This window comes from Pseudophryne corroboree, chromosome 3 (assembly GCF_028390025.1).
Source record: "Pseudophryne corroboree isolate aPseCor3 chromosome 3, aPseCor3.hap2, whole genome shotgun sequence".
Classification (NCBI taxonomy): Eukaryota; Metazoa; Chordata; class Amphibia; order Anura; family Myobatrachidae; genus Pseudophryne; species Pseudophryne corroboree.
In genome coordinates, this window is record NC_086446.1 from 773,846,239 (window position 1) to 773,873,057 (window position 26,819).

General features: G+C 47.1%; 1 protein-coding gene across 1 annotated transcript in view; it reads right to left on the bottom strand.

Annotated features, from left to right (window-relative positions):
* The window catches only part of LOC135056861 (transient receptor potential cation channel subfamily V member 6-like), a 168,738-nt gene that overhangs the window by 121,812 nt on the left and 20,107 nt on the right, over positions 1–26,819 (bottom strand). The window contains exon 2 of the mRNA XM_063962535.1: positions 14,569–14,666. Coding sequence (XP_063818605.1) covers positions 14,569–14,666 — 98 coding nt within the window. The remainder of the gene's footprint in view (positions 1–14,568; positions 14,667–26,819) is intronic.

Here is a 26,819-nt window from a genome sequence, read left to right on the forward strand (position 1 = left end):
TGCTAGTAACGAAAAGCGAAGATGTAGTGCTAGGTCACAACCTCACAATTCATACACCACATGCAGTGTCAGCCTTGCTAAATTCCGCCCAAACCAGGCACGTCTCATCAGCGCGGTTTACAAGATGGGAATTGGCACTAATGGCCCCCGTAAACATCACCATAAGGAGATGCAGTGCATTAAATCCTGCAACATATCTCCCAGGTGTGCCTGGACAGGCACAAAGGGTGGAGGATGAGAGTGGTGGGGAAGGAGAATTTAATACAAAGGAGGACACACATGATTGTATGGAATATTTGACCCAAAATTTTACCGCAAGGCCTGACATCAGTGACAACCCACTAGAAGATGTAGACTTTACTTTCTACACTGACGGTAGTTGTCACAGACAGTCAGACTCGGGAGACTTGTGTACTGGATACGCAGTCGTAGATGACCAAGGCACCATAGAAGCTGAACCACTAGGCCCACCCCACTCAGCCCAGGTTGCTGAACTGGTCGCCCTAACCAGAGCATGTGAATTGGCTAAGGGCAAGTCAGCCAATATCTACACCGACTCTAGATACGCATTCGGGGTAGTCCACGATTTCGGAGCCCTATGGCGCCTCAGAAATTTCATGACGGCAGCTGGTACACCGGTAGCGCATGCAGCTCACATCAAAAGGCTTCTAACAGCGATACAGGAACCCGACAGAGTGGCTGTTATCAAGTGTAAAGCACACACATATAGCCAAGACCCAGTATCACTTGGTAACAGCCGAGCAGATGAAGCTGCTAAGTTAGCAGCTGGTACCCCCAGACAGACAGACACCACACAACTGATGGTATTTAATACCATCAACACACAGAAGCTGTGTGAAATGCAAAATTTGTGTTCCACACAGGAAAAGGCAGTCTGGAAGGCAAAGGGATATGGCCTGGAGTCCTCAGGACTCTGGACGGATGGACAAGGTAAACCAGTGGCCCCCAGAGCATATCTTCCATGTTTAGCTGAGGCAGCACACGGGCTGACTCATCTGGGCAAGGAGGGAATGTGTAAGTTGGTAAGAGCATATTGGTGCGCCCCAGGATTTTCATCCCATGCAGGTAAGAGAGCAATGTCATGCCTTACCTGTTTGAGAAAGAATATCGGAAAGGCAATACTAACAGAACCATCTCATATCCCACCTACAGGCGGACCTTTTCAGGTAATACAGATTGACTTTATCCAATTACCCCCTTGTCGAAATTTGAAATATGTACTTGTTTGTATAGATGTGTTCTCAAATTGGGTCGAAGCATTTCCTGCGGCCACAAATACCGCTATGTTTACTGCTAAGAAAATTGTGCAGGAATTTGTATGTAGATATGGTATCCCTAGAATAATTGAAAGTGATAGGGGTACCCATTTTACAGGTGATGTCTTTCAAGGAATGTGTAAGTTGATGGGAATTGATAGAAAGCTGCACACTCCATACCGTCTACAGGCGAGTGCGAAGGTGGAAAGAGTGAACAGCACTATTAAAAATAAACTGAGCAAAGTTATGGCAGAAACAGGATTGACATGGCCAGAAGCTTTACCCATTGTACTATACAGCATCAGAACCACTCCCAGGTCCCCTCTTAATCTGTCTCCCTTTGAAATCTTGTTTGGTCGACAACCGCATGTTATGATTAACCCTCAGGATGATTTGAAGTGTAACAATGAAGTGACTGTAAAATACTTGATTAACATGAGTAAACAGCTAAGGAATCAAAATGATAATTTGAAGTTGGTGATTCCTGATTTACCAGATAGTAATTGTCATGACATTGAACCTGGGGATTATGTAATGATACGGAATTTTCTACGCTCAGGTTGCCTTATCGACAGATGGGAAGGACCATACCAAGTCTTATTGACTAGCACTACAGCATTGAAGGTTGCCGAGAGAGAGACTTGGGTTCATTCGTCCCATTGTAAGAAGGTTGCTGATCCAGAGAGGTCCCGTGATAAAGAACAGACGGTAGAGGAAGTGGTATCACTGGAGCGTCTGTTTCAGGAGGACTGAGGCGGCACCTGAGCTTTGAAAAATCATAAGATCAGAAGCAGTTGTCGATCCCCTGTTCCCTTTTATTGTTTTTCTCCACTTCCCATCCCATCTCCCTCAATTATTTCTTTCCCCCTTCTCATTTTTCTCCATTTCCTCCTCTAAGATGGACTTGCCCCAAGAGACTGTGATCCGGATTTTTCTGTTGACCATGATGTTGACCAGAGCAGTCTGTTCCGGCGAGAGTACCATGGAGGTCGAGAGAGGTTCTGGAATGGGTTCTGATGACGGAGATGGAGGCGTAGTTTTCCAAGAACAACATAATCAACAAGCAAAGGCGAGTATCAGAAAACGATCCGATAACATAGACCATAGAAGGAATTGTGAAGGATTGTTAGCTGAAGAAAACTGTATCTGTAGGCTCTGTGACAATGTAGTTGAGGACGGGTGCATCAAGAAATGTCAGTCCAGTTTTAATATCCACATGGACCGGCATCCATTGAGTGACTATCACTCCTTAGTGGGTAATGTGTTAAATCAGACAGATTGTTGGGTATGCTCTCAAGTACCTCAAGGCCATAGTAAATCAGGCTTAGTACCATTTCCTTTAACGATAGGGGAGGTACTTGAGCTAAGTGGTGGGAGGCCGGTGGACAGGAGGTTTAATATCTCCAGTCCTCCTAGTTTGAAGCTCCAACAATATCATGTGGATAAGTCCCTTATATGTTTTAACATTTCCAATCCCCGAAAGCCGGGAAATTGGGAAGTGTCATGGAGTAACCAAACCATGACCTTTTCATACAGAGCCAACAGAATGCCAACAGATACAGAGCTTATACGCCACATAGCTGGTAGTGGAAAATATTTCCGATATAGGTATACCCTAGGAAGTAGGATTACGAGAGTTGGAGAGGTATCACCAGGATACTGTGCACATATCGTACAAACTGATACGTGTACTAGACAGATGGGAGAATTAGGTTTAGGAGATTTCACATGGAAGATGTGTAATATGGTTATGTCCTATTCCGTCCCATATGTTCTCCCCGATGATGCATATTTCATATGCGGGAGGAAGGCGTATAAGTGGCTTGCCCCAAACTCTGAAGGATTGTGTTATATTGGAAAAGTACTGCCTGAGGTAATGACTGTATCACATGCCAAAATGAAAGATATACACCGTGTTGCCCAAGCTCCTTATACTCACACTCATTACGAGCACGTAGTTAAACGGCACCTGATAGAAAGAACAGAGCATCCGGCCTCTGACATGATCCATGAATCCACCGGGATTCAGGTTCTACTCGCGTTAGACATCACTCGCACCGCCAGAGGAGTGTTGAATTATAAATACATATCTGCGCTTGCAAATTTGTTAGACAATATCACTGAAATGTATGACGACACTTTTAGGTATACCGGAAGGGAGCTTCAAGCTTATAAAACAGAACTGGTTCAGCATAGAATGGTTCTCAATTATCTCACGGCAGTGACAGGCGGATATTGTGTCACACTGGCAACGCCGCACGGCGTGAAATGCTGCACATATATTACGAATAGTACCGAGGATCCGGTCGAGGTCATAGACCAAAAGATGGACGATATTCTCCAATTAAAGTGGGAATTTCGCAGGAGACACAAACTCACCCTTGCTGCTGTGGGTAATGAGCTGACTGGTTGGGTGTCATGGTTGAACCCGCGAAATTGGTTCTCTGGTTTAGGAGAATGGGCTCAAGGAGTCATAATGGATGTAGGGAAGTTTCTTCTATGTATCTTGGGTGTTGTCATATCGATTGGCTTGATATTTAGATGCGGTCAGACTTTAACGAAGTGTAAACGAAGTACTAGGGTGATGAGTTTAAGGAGTGAGGAAATCGTAATTCCAATGGATTTGATTTATGACCCAAAGGTAGAAACAATGATGTGATGAAAATGCGATTATACGGTCCGTTTCTTTCACCTGTTTTTCCGTTTTATCCAAGGTAAAAAGACCCACTTGGACGAGGAATTTGACGAGCCTGTATACAGACAACTGATGGATTAAAGAAGAAGTTTTGACAACCTTATACACAGATATTTGATGAACTATGCCATAGACCCCCAGTTTCCCTAGAAATTTTAAATTTACGCTAGCCCAACACTTTTTGTAAGTCTATGGACATTGACAAAGCTTTTGCTCACACCTATTGGCAAAAGCCCAAAGAAGACTGCATTCAACAGACACCGAACAAGACTTCAACCGACAAATGTTCATTAACCTGACATAGAATACCACCGCATTTACCATAATTGTGTCTTATCTTCATCTCTACAACCTTCAGGTAATAACACACATAGTCGATAGGGAATACCAGCACAGATATCAGCAATCACATATTCCCCCATTCATGTATCATCAACTAAAATGTGCTCCCCCATTTTTGTTACAACCAAAAGCCGAAAAGAGCTCGGTAAAGTTTGACAGCCCATCCACAGACCCTTAATACGGGATAAGAAGGAATTCAAATGTATACTTCGCAATACCTCGAAGCTTGATCTAAAACACGTACGGCACGATGATACATGACCCCCCAAAACATGGATTCATACACACATGCTTCTGCTATCTCACTAGGTCATACCCTTTTCCTACCTTCTCCTCTCCTCCCTTACCCAATCATGGAAATGTATTTACACTTGACATATATTTTTCTCGTTTTGAAATGTTTTAGGAAGTGGCAGTTATTGTTGACTGCCAAAGGGTGGACTGTCAAAGTCAGAAAAATATCACTATGCACACTGCCATATTTGCACCTCATGCGAGCTCCCGCTGCGCGTGCAAGAGCTCTCCCGTGCGTGCGCATACTCGCCTTCGCGTGCACCCGCAGGCGCACGATATGCGGATTTACGGTAGAGTTTGTATGCGTCTAGCGGGCGACTCAATCGATATATATTTTAACCATATAATGTATTTTGTAGATCATGGTCCCTTTGATAGATTCTGAAAGTTTAGTTAATGTAGCATGTTCATGGACAGAGAGATCCCTCTTTGTCTGATACAAAGGGTCAGACAAGGATTATACAGTGGTGTTTAGTATCCATCGGAAGAGTATTTAATTAGCAATATTCCGGTGTTGGTTTGAAGCGGATTAATCGCTCGTGCGAATAGATATGGACATAAGAAGTTTATGTCCATTTACTATTATTTGCACTTACTTATCCATGCTGCGGGAAACCTAGTTTCCCACCCACCTGAGCAGTTGGAAGTAGATACAGCCCACCTGTATGAATCAACCTATGACCTTTTGTTATAATGCGAAGACGAATTCCTGTGTCCAATGAACAATGAGATTGTAGGGACCATTGAATTGTATTGTGTGTGGGGCATAAATAGACAAGCCGATCGTATCCAGCTCTCACTCTTCAACGGTTCTCATTGCTGATAATCGGGAGCTGGATATCCAGAGGCGCATGCGATCGTTCCCCTTTGTGCGTAAGTTTTCTCCGCAATCATATTGTCTTTCTTGTTATTCTGAGCCATATCTCTCTCTCTCTCTCTCTTCTCTTTCTCTCTCGTTTCTCTTATATAGTTATTGTACTGATATTGTATTTCATGTGTAGTTATCTGGTTAGGTAGTCTATGTTATATTGGTAGTGTATGACTTGTATTGTATTATTCTTTTTGAACGTTCATTCATTTCCTTAAAAGGCGTTAGACCCTTAGACCGGAATTGTGTGTTCATTATATTGCAGTGGGTAATAGGAGCGTCTCTATCACTCAAACAGCTTTAGTGTAAACCCGCTTACACAGTGTTGCATTCTCATCTTATCACTACACCAAGGTTTACTGCATAATACACTGTTTTATGGTATAGTTATAAAGGTTTAACATTGTGAACGTCTGCGCCGCTGGTGATCTCCTCGTGGTCCCGAGCGTCCGCTACGCTATAGCGAATCATTACGTTAGTCGGCAGCCAATAGCGTGCCTGCCTGTGATCTCTTGGCCGTGAGCGAACGTGACGCTTGAGCGTCTCGACTACGGCTAAGCGATTGCTACGCAACATGCGTACCCTTACTGTACTCCATACGTCAATAGCGTACAGTGTTCTTAGGCCTCTTAAAGGGTTTTAAGTAAGATAAATATTTAGCTTTATCACACCAGTATATAATTATAGTAGTACAGTACAGTAGGCCATTGCTGTATCTTGCAGCTCTGTGTCAAGTATACTATCTCTGTGCTGCATTATTGTGAGCAGTATATAGTAGGACATTGCAGCATTTTGGTGACCAGCAGTATACATATAGTACAGTACAGTAGGCCATTGCTGTATCTTGCAGCTCTGTGTCAAGTATACTATCTCTGTGCTGCATTATTGTGAGCAGTATATAGCATACTTGCCTACTCTCCCGGAATGGCCGGGAGGCTCCCGAAATTCGGGTGACCCTCCCGGCCCCCCGGAAGAGCAGGTAAGTCTCCTGATTTGAGGGGTCCCCCTGCCCGTCCGCCCACTTTTGTGTAAAGTGGGCGGTCCGGGCAGTCGTTGACGCGATTCTTGCTGAATCACGTCATCATAGCCACGCCCCCTGCAGTGTAATGCCGGTGATCGCGACATTACAGAGCGGGGGCGTGGCTTAAAGGAGGCATCACCTTAACACCACCCCCATCCCGCCCTTGCTCCGCCCCCGTCCCACCCCCGTTCCACCCCCTCCTTACGTCAGAGTGCTCCCCGGCCCGCCTGTTGAGCCGACCTGGCTGCTCTCTCCCGCAGAGAGCAGCCAGAATGTTGGTAAGTATGGTATATAGTAGGACAGTGCAGCATTTTGGTGACCAGCAGTATACATATAGTACAGTACAGTAGGCCATTGCTGTATCTTGCAGCTCTGTGTCAAGTATACTATCTCTGTGCTGCATTATTGTGAGCAGCATATAGTAGGACAGTGTAGCATTTTGGTGACCAGCAGTATACATATAGCATACCTCCCAACTGTCCCGATTTTTGTGGGACAGTCCCGTTTTTTTGGGGACTGTCCCGCTGCCCCACCCGCGTCTATTCACTGCAGTCAGAGGGAGAGGGGTCATGCCAGCAGCTCACAGAGTGCTGGGCATGCCCCCTCAATGACGGGGCGTGGCTCGCAATTGCGGGTCTTCCTGCAAAACCACGCCCCTTTTCTTAGGCCACACCCCTTTTTCGGGAGCGCGTGTGTCACTCTTTAGAAATGTGAAAAGTTGGGAGGTATGATATAGTACAGTACAGTAGGCCATTGCTGTATCTTGCAGCTCTGTGTCAAGTATACTATCTTTGTGCTGCATTATTGTGAGCAGCATATAGTAGGACAGTGCAGCATTTTGGTGACCAGCAGTATACATATATAGTACAGTACAGTAGGCCATTGCTGTATCTTGCAGCTCTGTGTCAAGTATACTATCTCTGTGCTGCATTATTGTGAGCAGCATATAGTATGACAGTGCAGCATTTTTGTGACCAGCAGTATACATATAGTACAGTACAGTAGGCCATTGCTGTATCTTGCAGCTCTGTGTCAAGTATACTATCTCTGTGCTGCATTATTGTGAGCAGTATATAGTAGGACAGTGCAGCATTTTGGTGACCAGCAGTATACATATAGCATACCTCCCAACTGTCCTGATTTTCGTGGGACAGTCCCGTTTTTTGGGAACTGTCCCGCTGTCCCACCCGCGGGCCGCAGTGTCCCGCGGTGGGGGGGGGGGGTCAGTTGGGAGGCTCTGTCTCTCGCTGCCCTGCTTAGCAGAGCAGCGGTGAATAGACATGCACACAGCGTCTATTCACTGGAGTCAGAGGGAGAGGGGTCATGCCAGCAGCTCACAGAGTGCTGGGCATGCCCCCTCAATGATGGGGCGTGGCTCGTGATTGCGGGTCCTCCTGTGAAGCCACGCACCTTTTCTTAGGTCACACCCCTTTTTCGGGAGCACGTGTGTCCCTCTTTAGAAATGTGAAAAGTTGGGAGGTATGATATAGTACAGTACAGTAGGCCATTGCTGTATCTTGCAGCTCTGTGTCAAGTATACTATCTCTGTGCTGCATTATTGTAAGCAGTATATAGTAGGACAGTGCAGCATTTTGGTGACCAGCAGTATACATATAGTACAGTACAGTAGGCCATTGCTGTATCTAGCAGCTCTGTGTCAAGTATACTATCTCTGTGCTGCATTATTGTGAGCAGTATATAGTAGGACAGTGCAGCATTTTGGTGACCAGCAGTATACATATAGTACAGTACAGCAGGCCATTGCTGTATCTTGCAGCTCTGTGTCACTTCAAGTATCCATATCTGTGCTGCATTGTTGTGAGCAGTATATATAGTAGTACAGTGCAGCATTTTGGTGACCAACAGTATATAGTTGTACAGTACAGTAGGCCATTGCTGTATCTTGCAGCTCCGTGTCACTTCAAGTATCCATATCTGTGCTGCATTGTTGTGAGCAGTATATATAGTAGTACAGTGCAGCATTTTGGTGACCAACAGTATATAGTTGTACAGTACAGTAGTACAGTGCTCAGTGTCGGTGCTGCATTGTGGTGACCAGTATACTACAGTAAAATAGTCCAGTGCTGTTCTCGCTGCTCAGTGTCAGTTCTCCGTAGTATCATCAGTGCTCAGTAAAATGAGTGCTCAGTATAATCAGTGATTGATCAGTATAATCAGTTCTCAGTGTAATCAGTGCGCTTTTAGACGTGCGCCCGTTTTCCGCCATTAGTGCATTGAGATTTAGACAATTGATGAAGTTATTGTGCCCCCGGTACAAAATCCCATCTAGATTCCACTTCACTAGGCAGGCGATAGCGAGATTTTACCAATTAATATCAGTGATTTATAATTAATTATTAATTACAGTGATCTTGCCAAATGATTACAGTGATTTTGTCATTTTATTTTAGTGATTTGGATTAATAATACCATTGATTAGAATTTAGAACGAATAATTCCAGTGATTTTGTAATTTTCTTCCAGTGATTTGGACCAATAATACCATTGATTAGAACGAATAATTCCTGTGATATTGAGGTGTTTGTGTCGCTTAGCTTAGCCATCCAGCGACCACAGTGCACCTCTTTTTCTCGTTTCTTTGCATCATGTGCTGTTTGGGGACTATTTTTTAAGTGCCATCCTGTCTGACACTACCATATATGTCCAGTGGTACTGCCATTTGATATAATTCCCAACATTACTGCCATTTAATTCCAGTGATTTTGTCATTTTCTTCCAGTGACTTGGACCATTAATACCATTGATTAGAACGAATAATTCCTGTGATATTGAGGTGTTAGTGTCACTTAGCTTAGCCGTCCAGCGACCGCAGTGCACCTCTTTTTCTCTTTTCTTTGTATCATGTGCTGTTTGGGGCCAATTTTTTTAAGTGCCATCCTGTCTGACACTGCAGTGCCACTCCTAGATGGGCCAGGTGTTTGTGCCACCCTCTTGGGTCGCTTAGCTTAGCCATCCAGCGACCTCGGTGCAAATTTTAGGACTAAAAATAATATTGTGAGGTGTGAGGTGTTCAGAATAGACTGGAAATGAGTGGAAATTATGGTTATTGAGGTTAATAATACTATAGGATCAAAATTACCCCCAAATTCTGTGATTTAAGCTGTTTTTGAGGGTTTAGAGAAAAAAAAAACACCTGAATCCAAAACACACCCGAATCCGACAAAAATTTTTAAGGGAGGTTTTGCCAAAACACGTCTGAATCCAAAACACGGCAGCGGAACGAATCCAAAACCAAAACACAAAACCCGAAAAATTTCCGGTGCAAATCTCCTATATATTAGCCCAGATCTGTGACTTTGTGCCTCACTTGCTAACGCTGGGAGGAGTCACAAAACTGGGCGGAGTTAGTCAAATGAATCACAGATCTGGGCAAATCTATAGGAGACTAGGAGCAGAAGCAGATGGTATGGGCATGGCACAGGCAGGGGTGCATACCTCCCAACTTTCTTCAGGCAGACAGGGGTGCATACCTCCCAGCTTTCTTCAGGCAGAAGGAGGGACACATCCTCGGTGAAAAGGGGGCGTGGTCAATGAAAAGGGGGGTGGCTTCGGGGGAGGACCCGCAATCGTGAGCCACGCCCCCGTTTTTGTCAGTGAGGGGGCATGCACAGCGCTCTGTAAACTGCTGGCATGCCCCCAGGGGCGGGTTATGAGTCCGGGTGGCCCAGGGCATTTAAGGCAGAGGGGCCCTATCTCATTGCTGTGCCTGCTGCAGGTTCGGGGCGTGGCCTAATCGCGGGATGCGTGGTCACGCCCCCTTATGTAAATTCCGTTGTTGTTTTTTAATGGGATTTTGGCCCCTCAGCTAGGGGTAAATCCAGAGGGGGTGGTCGCTCCCCCCTACACACCCGCACAGGCAGAAGAAAGCAGGGAGGCTGCTGCCTCCCTGCAACACCACAGACCTGCCAACACGCAGCAGCGTGTGCTGACTGTAGCACAATGCTGCTGCTGTTGCTGGCAGGATGGGGGAGCTTCAGAGCTGGGACAGAGCTACTCCAGCTGAGGGCCCCCCTAAAACTGTGGGGCCCGCGGTACGTACCCCCTGGGCCCCCCCTTAATTTGGCTCTGCTGCCGGAACCCCCCTTAATCCGTACCCCCTGATGCCCCCTATTCCTCTGTCTCCACACATGCGCACAGCGTCTATTCACCGCTGTTCTGCTAAGCAGAACAGCGAGTACAGGAGCTTCCCAACTGCCCCCCCACCCACCGCGGGACACTGCGGCCTGTGGGTGGGACAGACCCCCAAAAAATGGGACTGCCCCGCAAAAATCGGGACAGTTGGGAGGTATGGGGGGGTGTGAGGGGGTATGCCGTACAGACAGACGGGCACTGGCTCACCGTGTGCTTGACCCCACACATCAGCATACTCAGCAGGGGCTCTCTGGCGCGGAGGAGCGTCACTTTCTGGCACACTCTAAGCTTCTTAGGTGCAGTTTTGTGGGGCACCTGCCGCTGTGCAGGTTCCGTACTGCCTCTGTTATCTCCAGCCCTGGCAACCCCACCGCTAGCTGCAGCGCTGCCGGCTCCTTCACACACTTTAGCCGGCGGGCAGCGCTGCAGTAGTCTACGCTGCTTGCAGGCTCCGACCCCCTCCTCCCTCCAGCCGCAGTGTCTCCTGGGGGCTAACCAGTCACTCCCAGTCTCCCCTTACCACAGTGCCCGGCAGCCGCGAGGTCCGCGCCACATGTATGCTATGACCCCCTCCTCCCTCCAGCCGCAGCATCTCCTGGGAGCTAACCAGTCACTCCCAGTCTCCCCTTACCACAGTAAGTGGGGGGGGAGGGATGCGGACAGGCAGAGGAAGCAGGACTCCAGCCTGAGAGAGTCAGCCATCCCAAGTCTCCACCAGCAGCAGATCCCAACAGGTTGGAGTGGAACAGCAGCAGCCAGCAGCAGTGACTCCGGTAAGACACATCTGTCTGTCACCGCTGTTTTTTCCCGAATACCAATCTCTCCCGTACCCTGTGTTCTGTCATGTCCTTGTCAGCCCAGGCTTTGCCCTGTCACCCCTGGCCTTGCCCTGTCACCTTTATCCTGGCCCTTTCACCCCTATCCTGGCCCTGTCACCCCTATTCTGGCCCTGTCACCCCTGTGCTTGCCCTGTCAACCCTATCCTGGCCCTGTCACCCCTGTCCTGGTCCTGCCGCCCCTACCCTGGCCCTGTCACCCCTATCCTGTCCCTGTCATTTCTGTCCGGGCCCCGTCGCCCCTGTCCTTGCTCCGTCACCCCTGTCCTTGCCCCGTCACCCCTGTCCTGGCCCCGTCACCCCTGTTCTGACCCTGTCACCCCTGTCCTGGCCCCTTTACCCCTGTTCTGACCCTGTCACCCCTGTTACTGCATACCCTCCAACTACCTTTTTGGCAGGTACAGTACCCGCATCGCCTCCAGACCCCTCCCCAATGCACCACACCTCCGCACCTTCCCCTCCACCACATGTGGCACTCCCCCACACGCTGTGCCTCCAGACCCCCTACACCACCCACGGCTCCCACTCCCCCGCTCCTCCGCCAGCCACAGCACCTCCAGACCCCCTCCACCATCCACCCCCCATATATGTCTCCTCCCACTCCTGCCCCCCCTCCACCCGCAGCATCTGCAGACACCCTCCTCCATCCGCAGTCCCCCCCTCACCCACCCTCCCCCACCCACGGCACCCCCCTCACCCACCCTCCCCCACCCACGGCACCCCCGCACCCACCCCTCCACCCCCTGCAGCGCCTCCGGACCCCCTTCCCCATCCACCGCACCACCTGCACCTGCCCCTCCCCCACCCGTGGCGCCTCCGGACCCCCTACCCCACCCCCGGCACCCCTGCCCCTTCCCATCCCACAGCACCTCCAGAACTCTTCACCCATCCGCAACATTCCCGCACCTGCCCCTCCACCACCTGCATTGCCTCCGGACCCCTCCCCCAACTGCAGCCCCCACTCCTCTGCCCCTCCCCCACCCGCAGCACCTCCCAACCCTTCCCCATCCGCCCCCCCCCCCCCGCATCCGCCCCCCTCCATCCGCAGCATCTACAGACACCCTCCCCCATCCGCAGTCCCCCCCGCACCCGCTACATTCTGTACATCGTGCCCTGCAGGTGCTGTTCATGCCGTCGCAAGGGGCTGCACCTCCTTCACCATCGCACGCCCTTTCATTGTGCAATGTTTAACCACTAACAAAGGAATGCAGGTAATACTCCATATAATACAAATATTGAACCCCAGAAAGGCGTGCAAGGGTTAAGGGGGCGTAGCGACGGTGTGAAGAGCGCCCGTAGGGCGCGATGAAGCACCTAGTCTCTAATAATAATTGAATATTTATTATTTACATTACAGAATTAAACTAAGTTCTTCTTAATAAGTTGGTACCTGAATACAAAGCAAAACGCCATTCTCCTCGAATTTATATACTGTATTATAAATATTTAGACATCAAGCTATAGTTATATCAATAATTTATAGTTGTATAAAATGTAACTTTATAGAATTATCATAACTAATTCTATAAATAAAAATATAATAATTCTCATAATACAACTTTAATCTAAAGTGCCATAGAAGAGAAGAGAGAGATTTTAAAGCCACAAAAATCCCACATTGCAAACACAGTTACGGTATAATCAGCCCATATACAGATGAGACGCATGTTCCCGGTAACGTGTTGTGTAGTCTCCCCAAATTAGATTTGGGAGGGTTATATTGTTTCTGTGCAGGGTAAATACTGGCTGCTTAATTTTTACACTGGAATTTAGATTTCAGTTTGAACACACCCCACCCAAATCTAACTCTCTCTGCACATGTTACATCTGCCCCACCTGCACTGCACATGTTACATCTGCCCCTCCTGCAGTGCACATGGTTTTGCCCATTAGTGTGCTTTTTTGGGGGGGTTGCTAACAATCCTGAATAAGGCCCAAAGCATACTTACCTACATTTTGGCTGCTCTCTGCGGGAGAGAGCAGCCAGGTCAGCTCAGAGGGCGGGCAGGGGAGGCTGTGACATTGTGGAGGGGGTGGGCAGGAGGCAGGATGGGGCGGAGAAAGGGCGGAGCAAGGGCTGGGTCATGACGATACCTCTTTTAAGCTACACACTAAGTGGGCGGACGGGCAGGGGGGACCCCACGAATCGGGAGACTTGCCTGCTCTTCCGGGGGGCCGGGAGGGTCACCCGATTTTCGGGAGCCTCCCGGCCATTCCGGGAGAGTAGGCAAGTATGGCCCAAAGTATCAACCAATCAGCTCCTGTCATTTTCAAACTCATCCTGTAACATGGCAGTTAGGAGCTGATTGGCTGGTATTTTATCTCTCTCCACTTTATCTCTCTCCAAGCTTTGATAAATGCTTCTCAGCAGTGGTTTTATTCTGTGGACAACTGTTCATCATGATGTCTCTGGTTTTGTGTTCTCAGTAATGCCATTCCGACGGCAGAATCAGAACCTATTGTCATTATGTGTACATGAATATCTGCACGGTGCCACCTCCGTTGTCTGTGTGTCGGGTATCGCACTCAGTACCTGCCATCGGGGTGGGGGGGGGGGGGGAAGGGGACACACACACACTTGAATAGCTGCAGATCCGGAACGCTCCACCTATACAGTATGTAACATCACAATGTGTGACATCACATAGGTGTGGAACGGTGTTGCAGAATCTTTTTTTATGTTGGGGAGGGGGGCTGTCTATTTTGCCAATACCGGGCCCCACAATTTCTGATGGCAGCCCTGCCTGTTTATATTCTGTGTCCCCCTGTACATTACTACTTGCTACGTGTGCCAGGTCGCACAATGCTCGCTACCTTCTGGTTCATCTACTGTATATTGTACCGTATCTGTGGTACATGCAAATCAAATTGTGATGGACAGAGGTCACTGACCAACATATGGAGCGGGACATTAATTTCCTGAATGCTTGATGTACTATCGTTCCAGCAAGGGCCCATGTGTATCTGCCCTGACTTTGGCTGATGTATAGGGGCAGCATTTACTGTATGTTATGGTTCCGGAAAGGTCATGCACCTAGTGGGGTACATGTTTCCATGTATCGGCCTAATACTCTCTTACTCACCCCGTTGGTACGGGTCACACTTGTCATCTTCCAGGAGTTCCTTCAGCTTCGGAATGTCATTTTCTTTTGCAGCCCGGAGTAGCGGAAGGTCCTGGATCCTTACATAAAAAACAAGTCATTACTAGTACGACACCATTACACTGTGAGTGAGGGGGATTAGTGGGGAACAGGTAGCTGTACCGTGGGGCACTTCTAAAAGAACTTCCTTGTTGATCCTGACATAGAGGTCTCATATACACAAGTTTTGAAACACGTTGTTAACACTAGGGATGAGCGGGTTCGGTTCCTCGGAATCCGAACCCGCCCGAACTTCAGTTTTTTTTACACGGGGCCGAGCGACTCGGATCTTCCCGCCTTGCTCGGTTAACCCGAGCGCGCCCGAACGTCATCATCCCGCTGTCGGATTCTCGCGAGGCTCGGATTCTATCGCGAGACTCGGATTCTATATAAGGAGCCGCGCGTCGCCGCCATTTTCACACGTGCATTGAGATTCATAGGGAGAGGACGTGGCTGGCGTCCTCTCCGTTTATAGAGAAGAGAGTGAGACAGTAGAGAGAGACACAGTAGTAATTTTGGGGAGCATTAGGAGGAGTACTAGTAGTTACTTGCTGAAGTGATAGATAGTGTGACTGTATTATCTGACTTGTGGGGGAGACACTGACACAGTGGGGAGCAGTTAGAGTCTGAGAGCAGGACTCAGGAGTACATATAACGTACAGTGCACACTTTTGCTGCCAGAGTGCCACACTGCCATTGTGACCACACTGACCACCAGTATAATATATATTGTGATTGTCTGCTTAGGAGTACTACTTGCAAGTTGCTGATAGTGTGACCAGTGACCTGACCACCAGTTTAATAATCACCACCAGTGAGTTTAATATATATATATATATATATATATATAATTGTATATAATATATATATAATATTGTATACCACCTACCCGTGTTTTTTTTTTTTCTTTCTTCTTTATACATACTACTATAGTAGCTTACTGTAGCAGTCTGCGGTGCTGCTGAGCTGACAGTGTCCAGCAGGTCCGTCATCAGTCATTACATAATAAATATATCTACCTGTCCGGCTGCAGTACTAGTGATATTATATATATATATATATATATATATTGATTTCATCTCATTATCATCCAGTCTATATTAGCAGCAGACACAGTACGGTAGTCCACGGCTGTAGCTACCTCTGTGTCGGCAGTCGCTCGTCCATCCATAATTGTATACCACCTACCCGTGGTTTTTTTTTTCTTTCTTCTTTATACATACTACTATAGTAGCTTACTGTAGCAGTCTGCGGTGCTGCTGAGCTGACAGTGTCCAGCAGGTCTGTCATCAGTCATTACATAATAAATATATCTACCTGTCCGGCTGCAGTACTAGTGATATTATATATATATATATATTGATGATTTCATCTCATTATCATCCAGTCTATATTAGCAGCAGACACAGTACGGTAGTCCACGGCTGTAGCTACCTCTGTGTCGGCAGTCGCTCGTCCATCCATAATTGTATACCACCTACCCGTGGTTTTTTTTCTTTCTTTCTTCTTTATACATACTACTATAGTAGCTTACTGTAGCAGTCTGCGGTGCTGCTGAGCTGACAGTGTCCAGCAGGTCCGTCATCAGTCATTACATAATAAATATATATACCTGTCCGGCTGCAGTACTAGTGTGATATAATATATATTGATTTCATCTCATTATCATCCAGTCTATATTAGCAGCAGACACAGTACGGTAGTCCACGTCCCACCCGCTGGCGGTGATGCAGGGCAGTCTGGAGCGACTGCTGATGCTGACATCTGGTCCGGACTGAAGGACCTGACAACGATTACGGACATGTCGTCTACTGTCACTGCATATGATTCTCTCACCATTGAAAGAATGGTGGAGGATTATATGAGTGACCGCATCCAAGTAGGCACGTCAGACAGTCCGTACTTATACTGGCAGGAAAAAGAGGCAATTTGGAGGCCCTTGCACAAACTGGCTTTATTCTACCTAAGTTGCCCTCCCACAAGTGTGTACTCCGAAAGAGTGTTTAGTGCCGCCGCTCACCTTGTCAGCAATCTGCGTACGAGGTTACTTCCAGAAAATGTGGAGAAGATGATGTTCATTAAAATGAATTATAATCAATTCCTCCGTGGAGACATTGACCAGCAGCAATTGCCTCCACAAAGTACACAGGGAGCTGAGATGGTGGATTCCAGTGGGGACGAATTGATAATCTGTGAGGAGCGGGATGTACACGGTGATATATCGGAGGATGATGATGAGGTGGACATCTTGCCTCTGTAGAGCCAGTTTGTGCAAGGAGAGATTAATTGCTTCTTTTTCGGTGGGGGTCCAAACCAACCCGTCATTTCAGTCACAGTCGTGTGGCAGACCCTGTCACTGAAATGATGGGTTGGTTAAAGTGTGCATGTCCTGTTTATACAACATAAGGGTGGGTGGGAGGGCCCAAGGACAATTCCATCTTGCACCTCTTTTTTCTTTCATTTTTCTTTGCGTCATGTGCTGTTTGGGGAGTGTTTTTTGGAAGGGCCATCCTGCGTGACACTGCAGTGCCACTCCTAGATGGGCCAGGTGTTTGTGTCGGCCACTAGGGTCGCTTATCTTACTCACACAGCTACCTCATTGCGCCTCTTTTTTCTTCTTTGCGTCATGTGCTGTTTGGGGAGTGTTTTTTGGAAGGGCCATCCTGCGTGACACTGCAGTGCCACTCCTAGATGGGCCAGGTGTTTGTGTCGGCCACTAGGGTCGCTTATCTTACTCACACAGCTACCTCATTGCGCCTCTTTTTTTCTTCTTTGCGTCATGTGCTGTTTGGGGAGTGTTTTTTGGAAGGGCCATCCTGCGTGACACTGCAGTGCCACTCCTAGATGGGCCAGGTGTTTGTGTCGGCCACTAGGGTCGCTTAGCTTACTCACACAGCTACCTCATTGCGCCTCTTTTTTTCTTTGCGTCATGTGCTGTTTGGGGAGTGTTTTTTGGAAGGGCCATCCTGCGTGACACTGCAGTGCCACTCCTAGATGGGCCAGGTGTTTGTGTCGGCCACTAGGGTCGCTTAGCTTAGTCATCCAGCGACCTCGGTGCAAATTTTAGGACTAAAAATAATATTGTGAGGTGTGAGGTATTCAGAATAGACTGAAAATGAGTGTAAATTATGGTTTTTGAGGTTAATAATACTTTGGGATCAAAATGACCCCAAAATTCTATGATTAAGCTGTTTTTTAGGGTTTTTTGAAAAAAACACCCGAATCCAAAACACACCCGAATCCGACAAAAAAAATTCGGTGAGGTTTTGCCAAAACGCGGTCGAACCCAAAACACGGCCGCGGAACCGAACCCAAAACCAAAACACAAAACCCGAAAAATTTCAAGTGCACATCCCTAGTTAACACCTGGGAATTATTTCACTGTGAGTGATAAATTGCACCAGCCAATCACCTCCTGTCCTAACTGTCATTTTTCAAACACAGCCTGTGACATGGAAGTTAGGAGCTGATTGGCTGGTGCAATGTATCACTCACAGTGAAATTTATTATATTGCTGAATTCTGTCTCTAAACTCTTTGACGGTCTTTGGACACAAGGCAAAGATATAGGCAGCGTCTACTCCGTTCAAGGGATCTATGTACTAAGCCTAGGAGAGGGATAAAGTGGACTGAGCTAAAGTCCTAATCAGCTCCTGATTGTCATTTTTCAAATGCAGCGTGTAACATGGAAGTTAGGAGCTGATTGGCAAATACTTTATCTCCATCCACTTTATGTCTCTCGCCATGGCTTACTACATAGACCCCTATATCACAACATTCTCCTATATACTACTACAGTACAAAGAATCTGCTATTACATACCTACCTTCCACTGCGACTCATTTCACCTGTTACTCTGCGATCTCCGCCCTATATCCAGCTTATTGTCCAAGGGGGTCATTCCGACCCGATCGTTCGCTGCAGTTTATCGCAGCGCAGCGATCGGGTCGGATCCGCGCATGCGCCGCGATGCTTTTGCATTTCTGCGGGGGGGAGGGGGGGTGGCGACACTGTCATGCTGGGCGTCCCCCCGTATGTCTGAATGCCTGATCGTAGCTGTGCTAAATTTAGCACAGCTACGATCAACTCGGAATGACCCCCCAAGTGCAGTAGCCCTGGCTAAATAAAATAACTGAAGTTCAAAATGTAGTTCTTGTTATAAATGAATAAACATATTAGACTAATGAAAACTTTGGCCAAACCATAAAAATAAATACATATAAGTTTCTGAGGAATGACAAGATGGTTATAAACAGCGATTATTGAAGCCGCTTGTTGAGGACGTGATTCGGAGGTGCTTAATATATAGTGGAATTATACAGAACTGCTCTCACAGAATGTTCCGGAGACTCCGGAATTTAGAGGTAATCTCCGGACACCCAGGAGATCAGTGCACCCTTCCAGTGCTGTCCACTCTCTATTGCAGTAGGCAACGCAGACTCTTAATGATGCAATTGTCAGTAAATCACCTCAATATATGAGTGCCCCGGCTGTGTAATACCACAATACATATACAGATGTGCCAATTTACGCACAGTGCTGCTGATAGGTCTACCGGACCCGGGTAAAAATTTGGGGGGCGTGTCCTAATTGCGAAAAAATTAAGAAGAATAAAAAATTATTTGTAGAGCCTAGCAGACAATTCGAGGGGGGAACGCGATCAGTATTAACATATGCGATTAGTAACACAAAGCTAAAAAGAGCTGCCCTTTGTAAAGCCTGCACTGCCAGGAAAGAGGGTTTGCACGGATCTCCTCAACCTCCTAGCCCTGGGAGGTGACGTCAGCAGATAGTCCCAGGCTCCTCCTCCCTGCAACCGGAAAGGTCTGTTACATGTGCTGTCTGCAGTTCTATTCTGTCTGTTTAATTGCTGTAGCAGCACACCTGTTGGGAGATGCCTTGCTACCTTACTCCAGCATGTGGTTTTTTTGTTAAAGTCATGAGCCTGGTGGATGTGCTGCAGCACAGTTGCACTGAGTTAGTAATTAAAGGGGGCTTGCCTGTACTGAAACTTGTCATTGGTAGGCATTTATATTCCTATTATGCCTATTATTCCCTGCTGGTCATAGATCATGTTTGCTGCGGAAGCCTTTGGCTCTCTGATTTCTTGTCCTGTGAGATCCAGTTATAAAGTGTCCTTGCCAGACCCAGTCCTGTCTGGTTCCTGTCTGTCTTGGCTTTAGCTGCAGTGGGGATTTCTCCGCACTATACTTGTTCTTTGTCTTGTCTGTCTCTTGGTCTTTCTGTTGTTATCCAGTATCATTTCATTTAAATACAGCTGCTTTACACATACCACCACCTGTGTCTCTATTACCACAGTCTCATTCCACTACAGTCTCTCTCTGGCCTGTTTATCTGTGTACGTTGTCATAGTCCTATCAGTCTGTTCTCTGAACAATTCCTTGTCTCAGTCTTCTCTGCTCCTTTGTGTTGGTACTGTGGTTGCCAGAAGTAACATCCACTGGCCTGGAGCATTCTGCGTTGTTTGTATGTCTGCTCTGCTTTCCCTGTCTGTATTCTATTGTCATGCATTTCTGTTGTTGCCAGTAGCAACCACTGTGAGTTCAGAGAATTACCTGCTTTTTATGTACCATTTGATTTATGTTTCTTGCCTTTCTCTTTAATTAGATCACCCAGCCTGTTAGTCTGTTATGCTTTCTCTCCTGACCACTTCCCCGTTGCTATTACCATTAGTGCATCACTCCTTCTGTGTCTCTCAATACCCAGATGTCTCGTTAGTACCTTTACCTTATTACCATATCTTGTTATTAATTCATTATTCTCTTGTCTTGTTCTTGTCTTTTGGTATTCTTGGTCTTGTCCTTGTCTAGAGTGTGCCAGTCTGTCCAGCCTTAACCCAGTCCATGTTAGGCTGGTTCTACTCCAGCATATTTCCTTGCACTTGCTCAGCCTCCAATAGTTTCTTTGTCCACATTAAGACCTGGGGGCATATGAGTACCGGGTGGACTTAATCCACCTAGGAAAGGCGGCTGCTAAAGGTGGAACTTTAGAACGCAGGAAACTTGAGGATTGCTGAGCTTGCGTAACACTCCATCTAGATACATGCAGTAGCGGATCTTGCCACGGGCAAGCAGGACTTTTGCCCGGGGCGCCGCCTTCCGGAGGGTGCCGCACCATGGCAAGATCCGCTACTGTGCTTCCCCCCGCTGCCCGCTGTGTCCCCCGCTGTGAAGTGAACCAGACGCTAAGTGTCTAGTTTCCCTTCGTGGAGAGGGACTGGCATAGACGCTAGGGGTCATAATTTACCTCTAGTGTCTATGCTGTGCTATGGGAGAGACGTCATGACATCTTTCCCATAGATCCGAGGAGAGGAGCGGCGCCGGCGGAGGTCTGCAGCGGTCGGGAATCAGGAGCGGGGATAGTAAGTATTCATTTTTGTTTTCTTTCTCTTTCAGCGGCGCTACTCTACAGGGGGCACAAATGGGGGCATAACTGACCACGCCCCCGTATGAAGCCACGCCCCTATTTTGCCCGGGGCGCCATAACGGTTAGAACCAGCCCTGGATACATTCCCCAGATCATTTCAATCAACACTCTGTCCAGATATACTCCCCAGATTGTAACAAGGATAGCTGGCTGTGTTGTGGGGGAGAAGGGGGTTGGTGGGTCAGGGAGCTGGGTGGCTAGGCCTATGGTTCTGTGACGACACCGGGCAGGTAGCGGTGTTACTGGATGCTGTGCATTGTACAGCGGTACTGTGGCTGGATAGTGCAGAGCTTGGATAGAAACAAAGTAGTCTCAGAAGATTAAGTCTGTGGTGCTGGGTGCTGGTAGTATGGCAAGAAGCAAAAGAAATGTACACACAAAATCATGTTTGTTTGCCGGAAATTCACGGGTAAATAGCAAAATCACATAATTTGAGACTTGTTTTGTTCCTATGGTATTAGTAACCTCAATAACATTAAATGTAACGCATTTCCAGTTAATTTTCGCCACCTCACTGCTCACAATATTGTTTTCATCCGCTTTATGCCACAGGCTGCAGTGAGCTGGCTGGTTACTAAGTGACAGAGCAGCGACACAAACACATGGCAGTTTATAGCACATTTAAGAAACATTGCTGCACAGCAGTGGCAGAAATAATAAGTGATGCAAGATGGCATTGTCCTTGAACAAAGTGAACAAAGTCGCACTAGGGTACAGCATACTGGGGTGCAGTGCACTGAACAGTACAAAAAATTTAACAACATTTTTTTTTGCTAATTTTCACTGGCAGGTCAGCTCGCACTGCATGGAGTCACAGGTCTTTTAACAAAGCGCACTAGGGTAAAGTGCACCAAACAGTACAAATAATAGATCTATTTTTTTTTAAATAACCTCGCAGCTCAGTTCAAATTGATTGGAGTCACAGTGCTTTGAACAAAGTGCACTAGGGTAAAGTGCACCAAACAGTACAAACAATAGAAGAATATATTTATTTTAAATTTTGCAGCTCAACTCACTGCGGCAATTCAAAGGGCTTTTATTTTATTATGTATGTGAATAGTAAACAGGCTCGGACTGGCCCACAGGGGTACAGGGGAAACCACCTGTAGGCCCCAGTGCCTGGGGGCCCCTCCTCCTCTAGGGATCAAGTTGTAGACTGTGCACTTGAATTATATATTATACATATGTTACCTTATACTGCACAGGATTATGATGTATTCTCTACAGTACATTGCTGTCATTAATCTGGCACATTATCATGCATGCACTAGCATTAATTACTATATAAATTATCAAGGAGTCCAGACCAGGTACTCTATAATTGTTATCCAAACCTCTGTGGAGGCAGGCCACAGCCCCTTTGGAGGCTGGCCACACCTCTAATCATGGGCCCCTACCGCTGCATACCCCCGGTGGGCCCTTCATGCTCCAGTCCGACACTGATAGTAAACATATAGGGGTACAGCAAATGACAATGACAATACACACTGTAATGCTGCTTGTGAACACACACCCACTTTAGATGGACACAACACAGCCAATTTAACCAGCAGTGTACAGCGATGCACACAGCAGCAGTGTGCCCCTTGCATACACTTATTATACACATGGCTCAACCAATTTACAGCAGAGTACAGCGCAGCACACAGCAGCATGCCCCTGTATACAGATACACTGACTATATATAACACAGCTCAGCAGAGTACAGCGCAGCACACAGCAGCATGCCCCTGTATATTACACAGTAACAGCAGAGTACAGCGCAGCACACAGCAGCGTGCCCCTGTATAGTTACACTGACTATATATAACACAGATCAGCCAATAAAGTAGTAACAGCAGAGTACAGAGCAGCACACAGCAGCATGCCCCTGTATACAGTTATCCTGACTATCAGTGGCGTGTGGTGAGGTCAGTGGCTGGTGAGGCACTACAGCCATAATGTCTGCCGACTCCTGCCGATGACCCCTACCGCCGCTGAGCCAATGCCCGCTACTGCCTCTGAACCAATGCCCGCTGCCACCACCAATGGCTTACAAACTCGCCCACTAATTTGCATCTCAGTCTGATGCCGCCAATGGCCCTCATTCCGAGTTGTTCGCGCGCTAGCTGCTTTTAGCAGCATTGCACACGCTAGGCCGCCGTTCTCTGGGAGTGTATCTTAGTTTAGCAGAATAACGAACAAAAGATTAGCAGAACTGCTACTAAATAATTCCCTGCAGTTTCTGAGTAGCTCCAGACCTACTCACAGATTGCGATCAGCTCAGTCCGTTTAGTTCCTGGTTTGACGTCACAAACACGCCCTGCGTTCGGCCAGCCACTTCCCCGTTTCTCCAGACATTCCCGCGTTTTTCCCTGACACACCTGCGTTTTTTAGCACACTCCCGGAAAACGCTCAGTTACCTCCCAGAAAAGCCCCTTTTCTGTCAATCATTCACCGATCAGCAGTGCGACTGAAAAGCGCCGCAGGATCCACAGCAAAACTGCTAAGTTTTTAGTTAAATAACTAAGCGCATGCGCCCTGCGTGCCTTGCGCATGCGCAATTAGCAACAAATCACAGCATAACGAAAATCGGCAACGAGCGAACAACTCGGAATGACCCCCAATGCCCGCTGCCTGCCTGCTCATCATACTTGTGATATATTGTACATTTTTATAGAAAAAATAATAATTAGTGTTTGGGACTGGGAAGGGAGTAGGAGGAGGACATGAATGCAATTTTGTTGTCCAGGGCTTCCATTATCTGAATGGGTTAAAAAATTTAAAAAAAAATGCGTGAGGTCCCCCCTCCTCAGTATAACCAGCCTCGGGCTCTTTGAGCCGGTCCTGGTTGTTTAAATACTGGGAATAAAATTGGACAGGGGTTCCCCGTATTTAGACAACCAGCGCCGGGCTCTTAGTCCGGTCCTGGTTCCAAAAATACGGGGTACAAAAGATGTAGGGGTCCCACGTATTTTTAAAACCTGCACTGGGCTCCACTAGCCAGACACATAATGCCACAGCTGGAGGACACATTTATGTATGTCCCTGCAGCCGTGGCATTATGCCCCCAACTAGTCACCCCTGGCCGGGGTTTCCTGGAGGAGTGGGGACCCCTTAAATCAAGGGGTGCCCCCTCCAGGCACCCATAGGCCAGGGGTGAAGCCCGAGGCTGTCCCCAGCACCCCTGTGCTGTGGGTGCCGGGCTGATAGCCATACTGTAAGTGTGTAAAAAAAAAAAGAATATTGTTTTTTTGTTGTGGAACTACAAGGCCCAGCAAGCCTCCCCCGCTTGCTGGTACTTGGAGAACCTCAAGTACCAGCATGCGGGGAAATAAAAGGCCTGCTGGTACCTGTAGTTCTACATAAAAAAAATACCCAAATAAAAACACAACACACACACACACCTTGAAAGTAAAAATTTATTAAAACACACTTACACACTCACACATACCTACATCCAACACCGAGAATCACGTCCACTTGTCCATGTAGAATCCAATAGGGTGTCGAAGTCAAAAATATTACATAGAGAGAACATACAGTCTCCACACATTATAAGTCGCTAAGCTTGCGAATACGCACAGCGCGCACAGCAATATATGGTAACATATACATTTACACAGACATTCCACAAAGATAAATTCAACACATATTTCGGGTGGTCTTCTGTATGCCGGCGGTCGGGCTCCCGGCGCTCAGTATACTGGCGCCGGGAGCCCGACAGCCGGCATACCGACACTTATTTTCCCTCGTGGGGGTCCACGACTCCCATAGAGGGAGAATAAAATAGTGTGGCGCGCGTAGCGCGCCACCGTGCCCGTAGCGTGGCGAGCGCAGCGAGCCCGCAAGGGGCTCATTTGCGCTCGCCACACTGTCGGTAAGCCGGCGGTCGGCCTCCCGGCACCGGTATGCTGGTCGCCGGGAGCCCGACCGCCGGCCAGCCGTAGTGAACCCCATATTTCATACAGCACAGAAATTTAAACATATCTAGCACCAGACATCATAAGGTTTCAAATTATATAATGGAGTAACGTCATGTATGTGTATTATTGGAGTGGAGCAAGATGGACATGTCGTGCTTGGTATCAAATTAACTAGATTAATGTATAGATTCATTTGATGCCTGTGATTAGGTTGTAGCACATTGCCATGAGTAGATATGATTAAATGTATGAAAGCTAAAGTCACTCTTATTAGAACAATGAACTTCCTGGAAGACAGCATGCCTGCAGCTTGGTACCAGTGGCTATCTCCTGTAATTACACCATCAAGGCTGGACGTTGCTTGCATATGAACTGACCAATGACTCATCATGAATGAGAAAGTTCCCTCCCCTAGACTAATAACAAGAGATCTGTACACGCCCAACAGACTCAGTGTATAGATGATCCCACACAGAAGAGCTTTTTTTTTTGTCCCATGTAATGGTCGAGATGCTATCTGTCCAGTGGCTGTATGATTTTACTGAGAGAGAGAGAGTGATATGGAGCGGAGAGTGCATTTGGGCAAAATATGGTGATGTATTGCTGGCCGTGTCTGTAATGAATTAGTTTGTAATAACTGCTTCCTGTGTAATTTATAACCATGTAACTAACTACATATATATACTGTACATTGTGATATATTGAATACATATCCTTTTAATAACAAATATATACATCAATGAGCTTTGGAACTCAGACGTGTGGGTGTATTGTTTTCTCTTATGGGATGTAGTGTTTTGCGACATATAGCGCACATTCATAGCACATGGTAATAAGATGTGCCTGGCGTCCACAGTATATATTAGAGCTGGCATTTTAAATATTTGTTAGAAAGTAATTTGACTTGAACAGATGGGGCTGCATCCGTGATATCACGTTATTAATGATGCACTGTACAAGCGCCGCTGTGGTCTACCAGCTAACGATGGACGCATCGCGATATGCTGCTGAATCACGGCCCTCATTCCGAGTTGTTCGCTCGCAAGTGAATTTTAGCAGATTTGCTCATGCTAAGCCGCCGCCTACTGGGAGTGAATCTTAGCATCTTAAAATTGCGAACGATGTATTCGCAATATTGCGATTACACACCTCGTAGCAGTTTCTGAGTAGCTTCAGACTTACTCGGCATCTGCGATCATTTCAGTGCTTGTCGTTCCTGGTTTGACGTCACAAACACACCCAGCGTTCGCCCAGACACTCCCCTGTTTCTCCAGCCACTCCTGCGTTTTTTCCGGAAACGGTAGCGTTTTTTCCCACACGCCCATAAAACGGCCTGTTTCCGCCCAGTAACACCCATTTCCTGTCAATCACATTACGATCGCCAGAACGATGAAAAAGCCGTGAGTAAAAATCCTAACTGCATAGCAAATTTACTTGGCGCAGTCGCAGTGCGGACATTGCGCATGCGCATTAAGCGGAAAATCGCTGCGATGCGAAGATTTTTACCGAGTGAACAACTCGGAATGAGGGCCCACGTGCTGTTTTTTTGTGTTATCAGTAAGGTGCTGATATGAAATTCAAGGGACAATGTGTTTCTCACAATATTTAAAATGCTACAGCGTATTTTTATTGTTGCAAAACAAAGTTCAAATAAGTCATATTGTGTTTGATTCAGATTGGATTGTTTATCTGTTAAGTAAATTTAAAGAACATTTAAAAGTTGGTGCATAGCCATAAAATAGCTGTGTTAGCATGCTGAGGCAAATTCGTATATTTTTAAACACAGGCCTAAAGTAACTTTTGGTACTTGTATAGAGTATGATTTCTTTGTGACAAAAGAGCC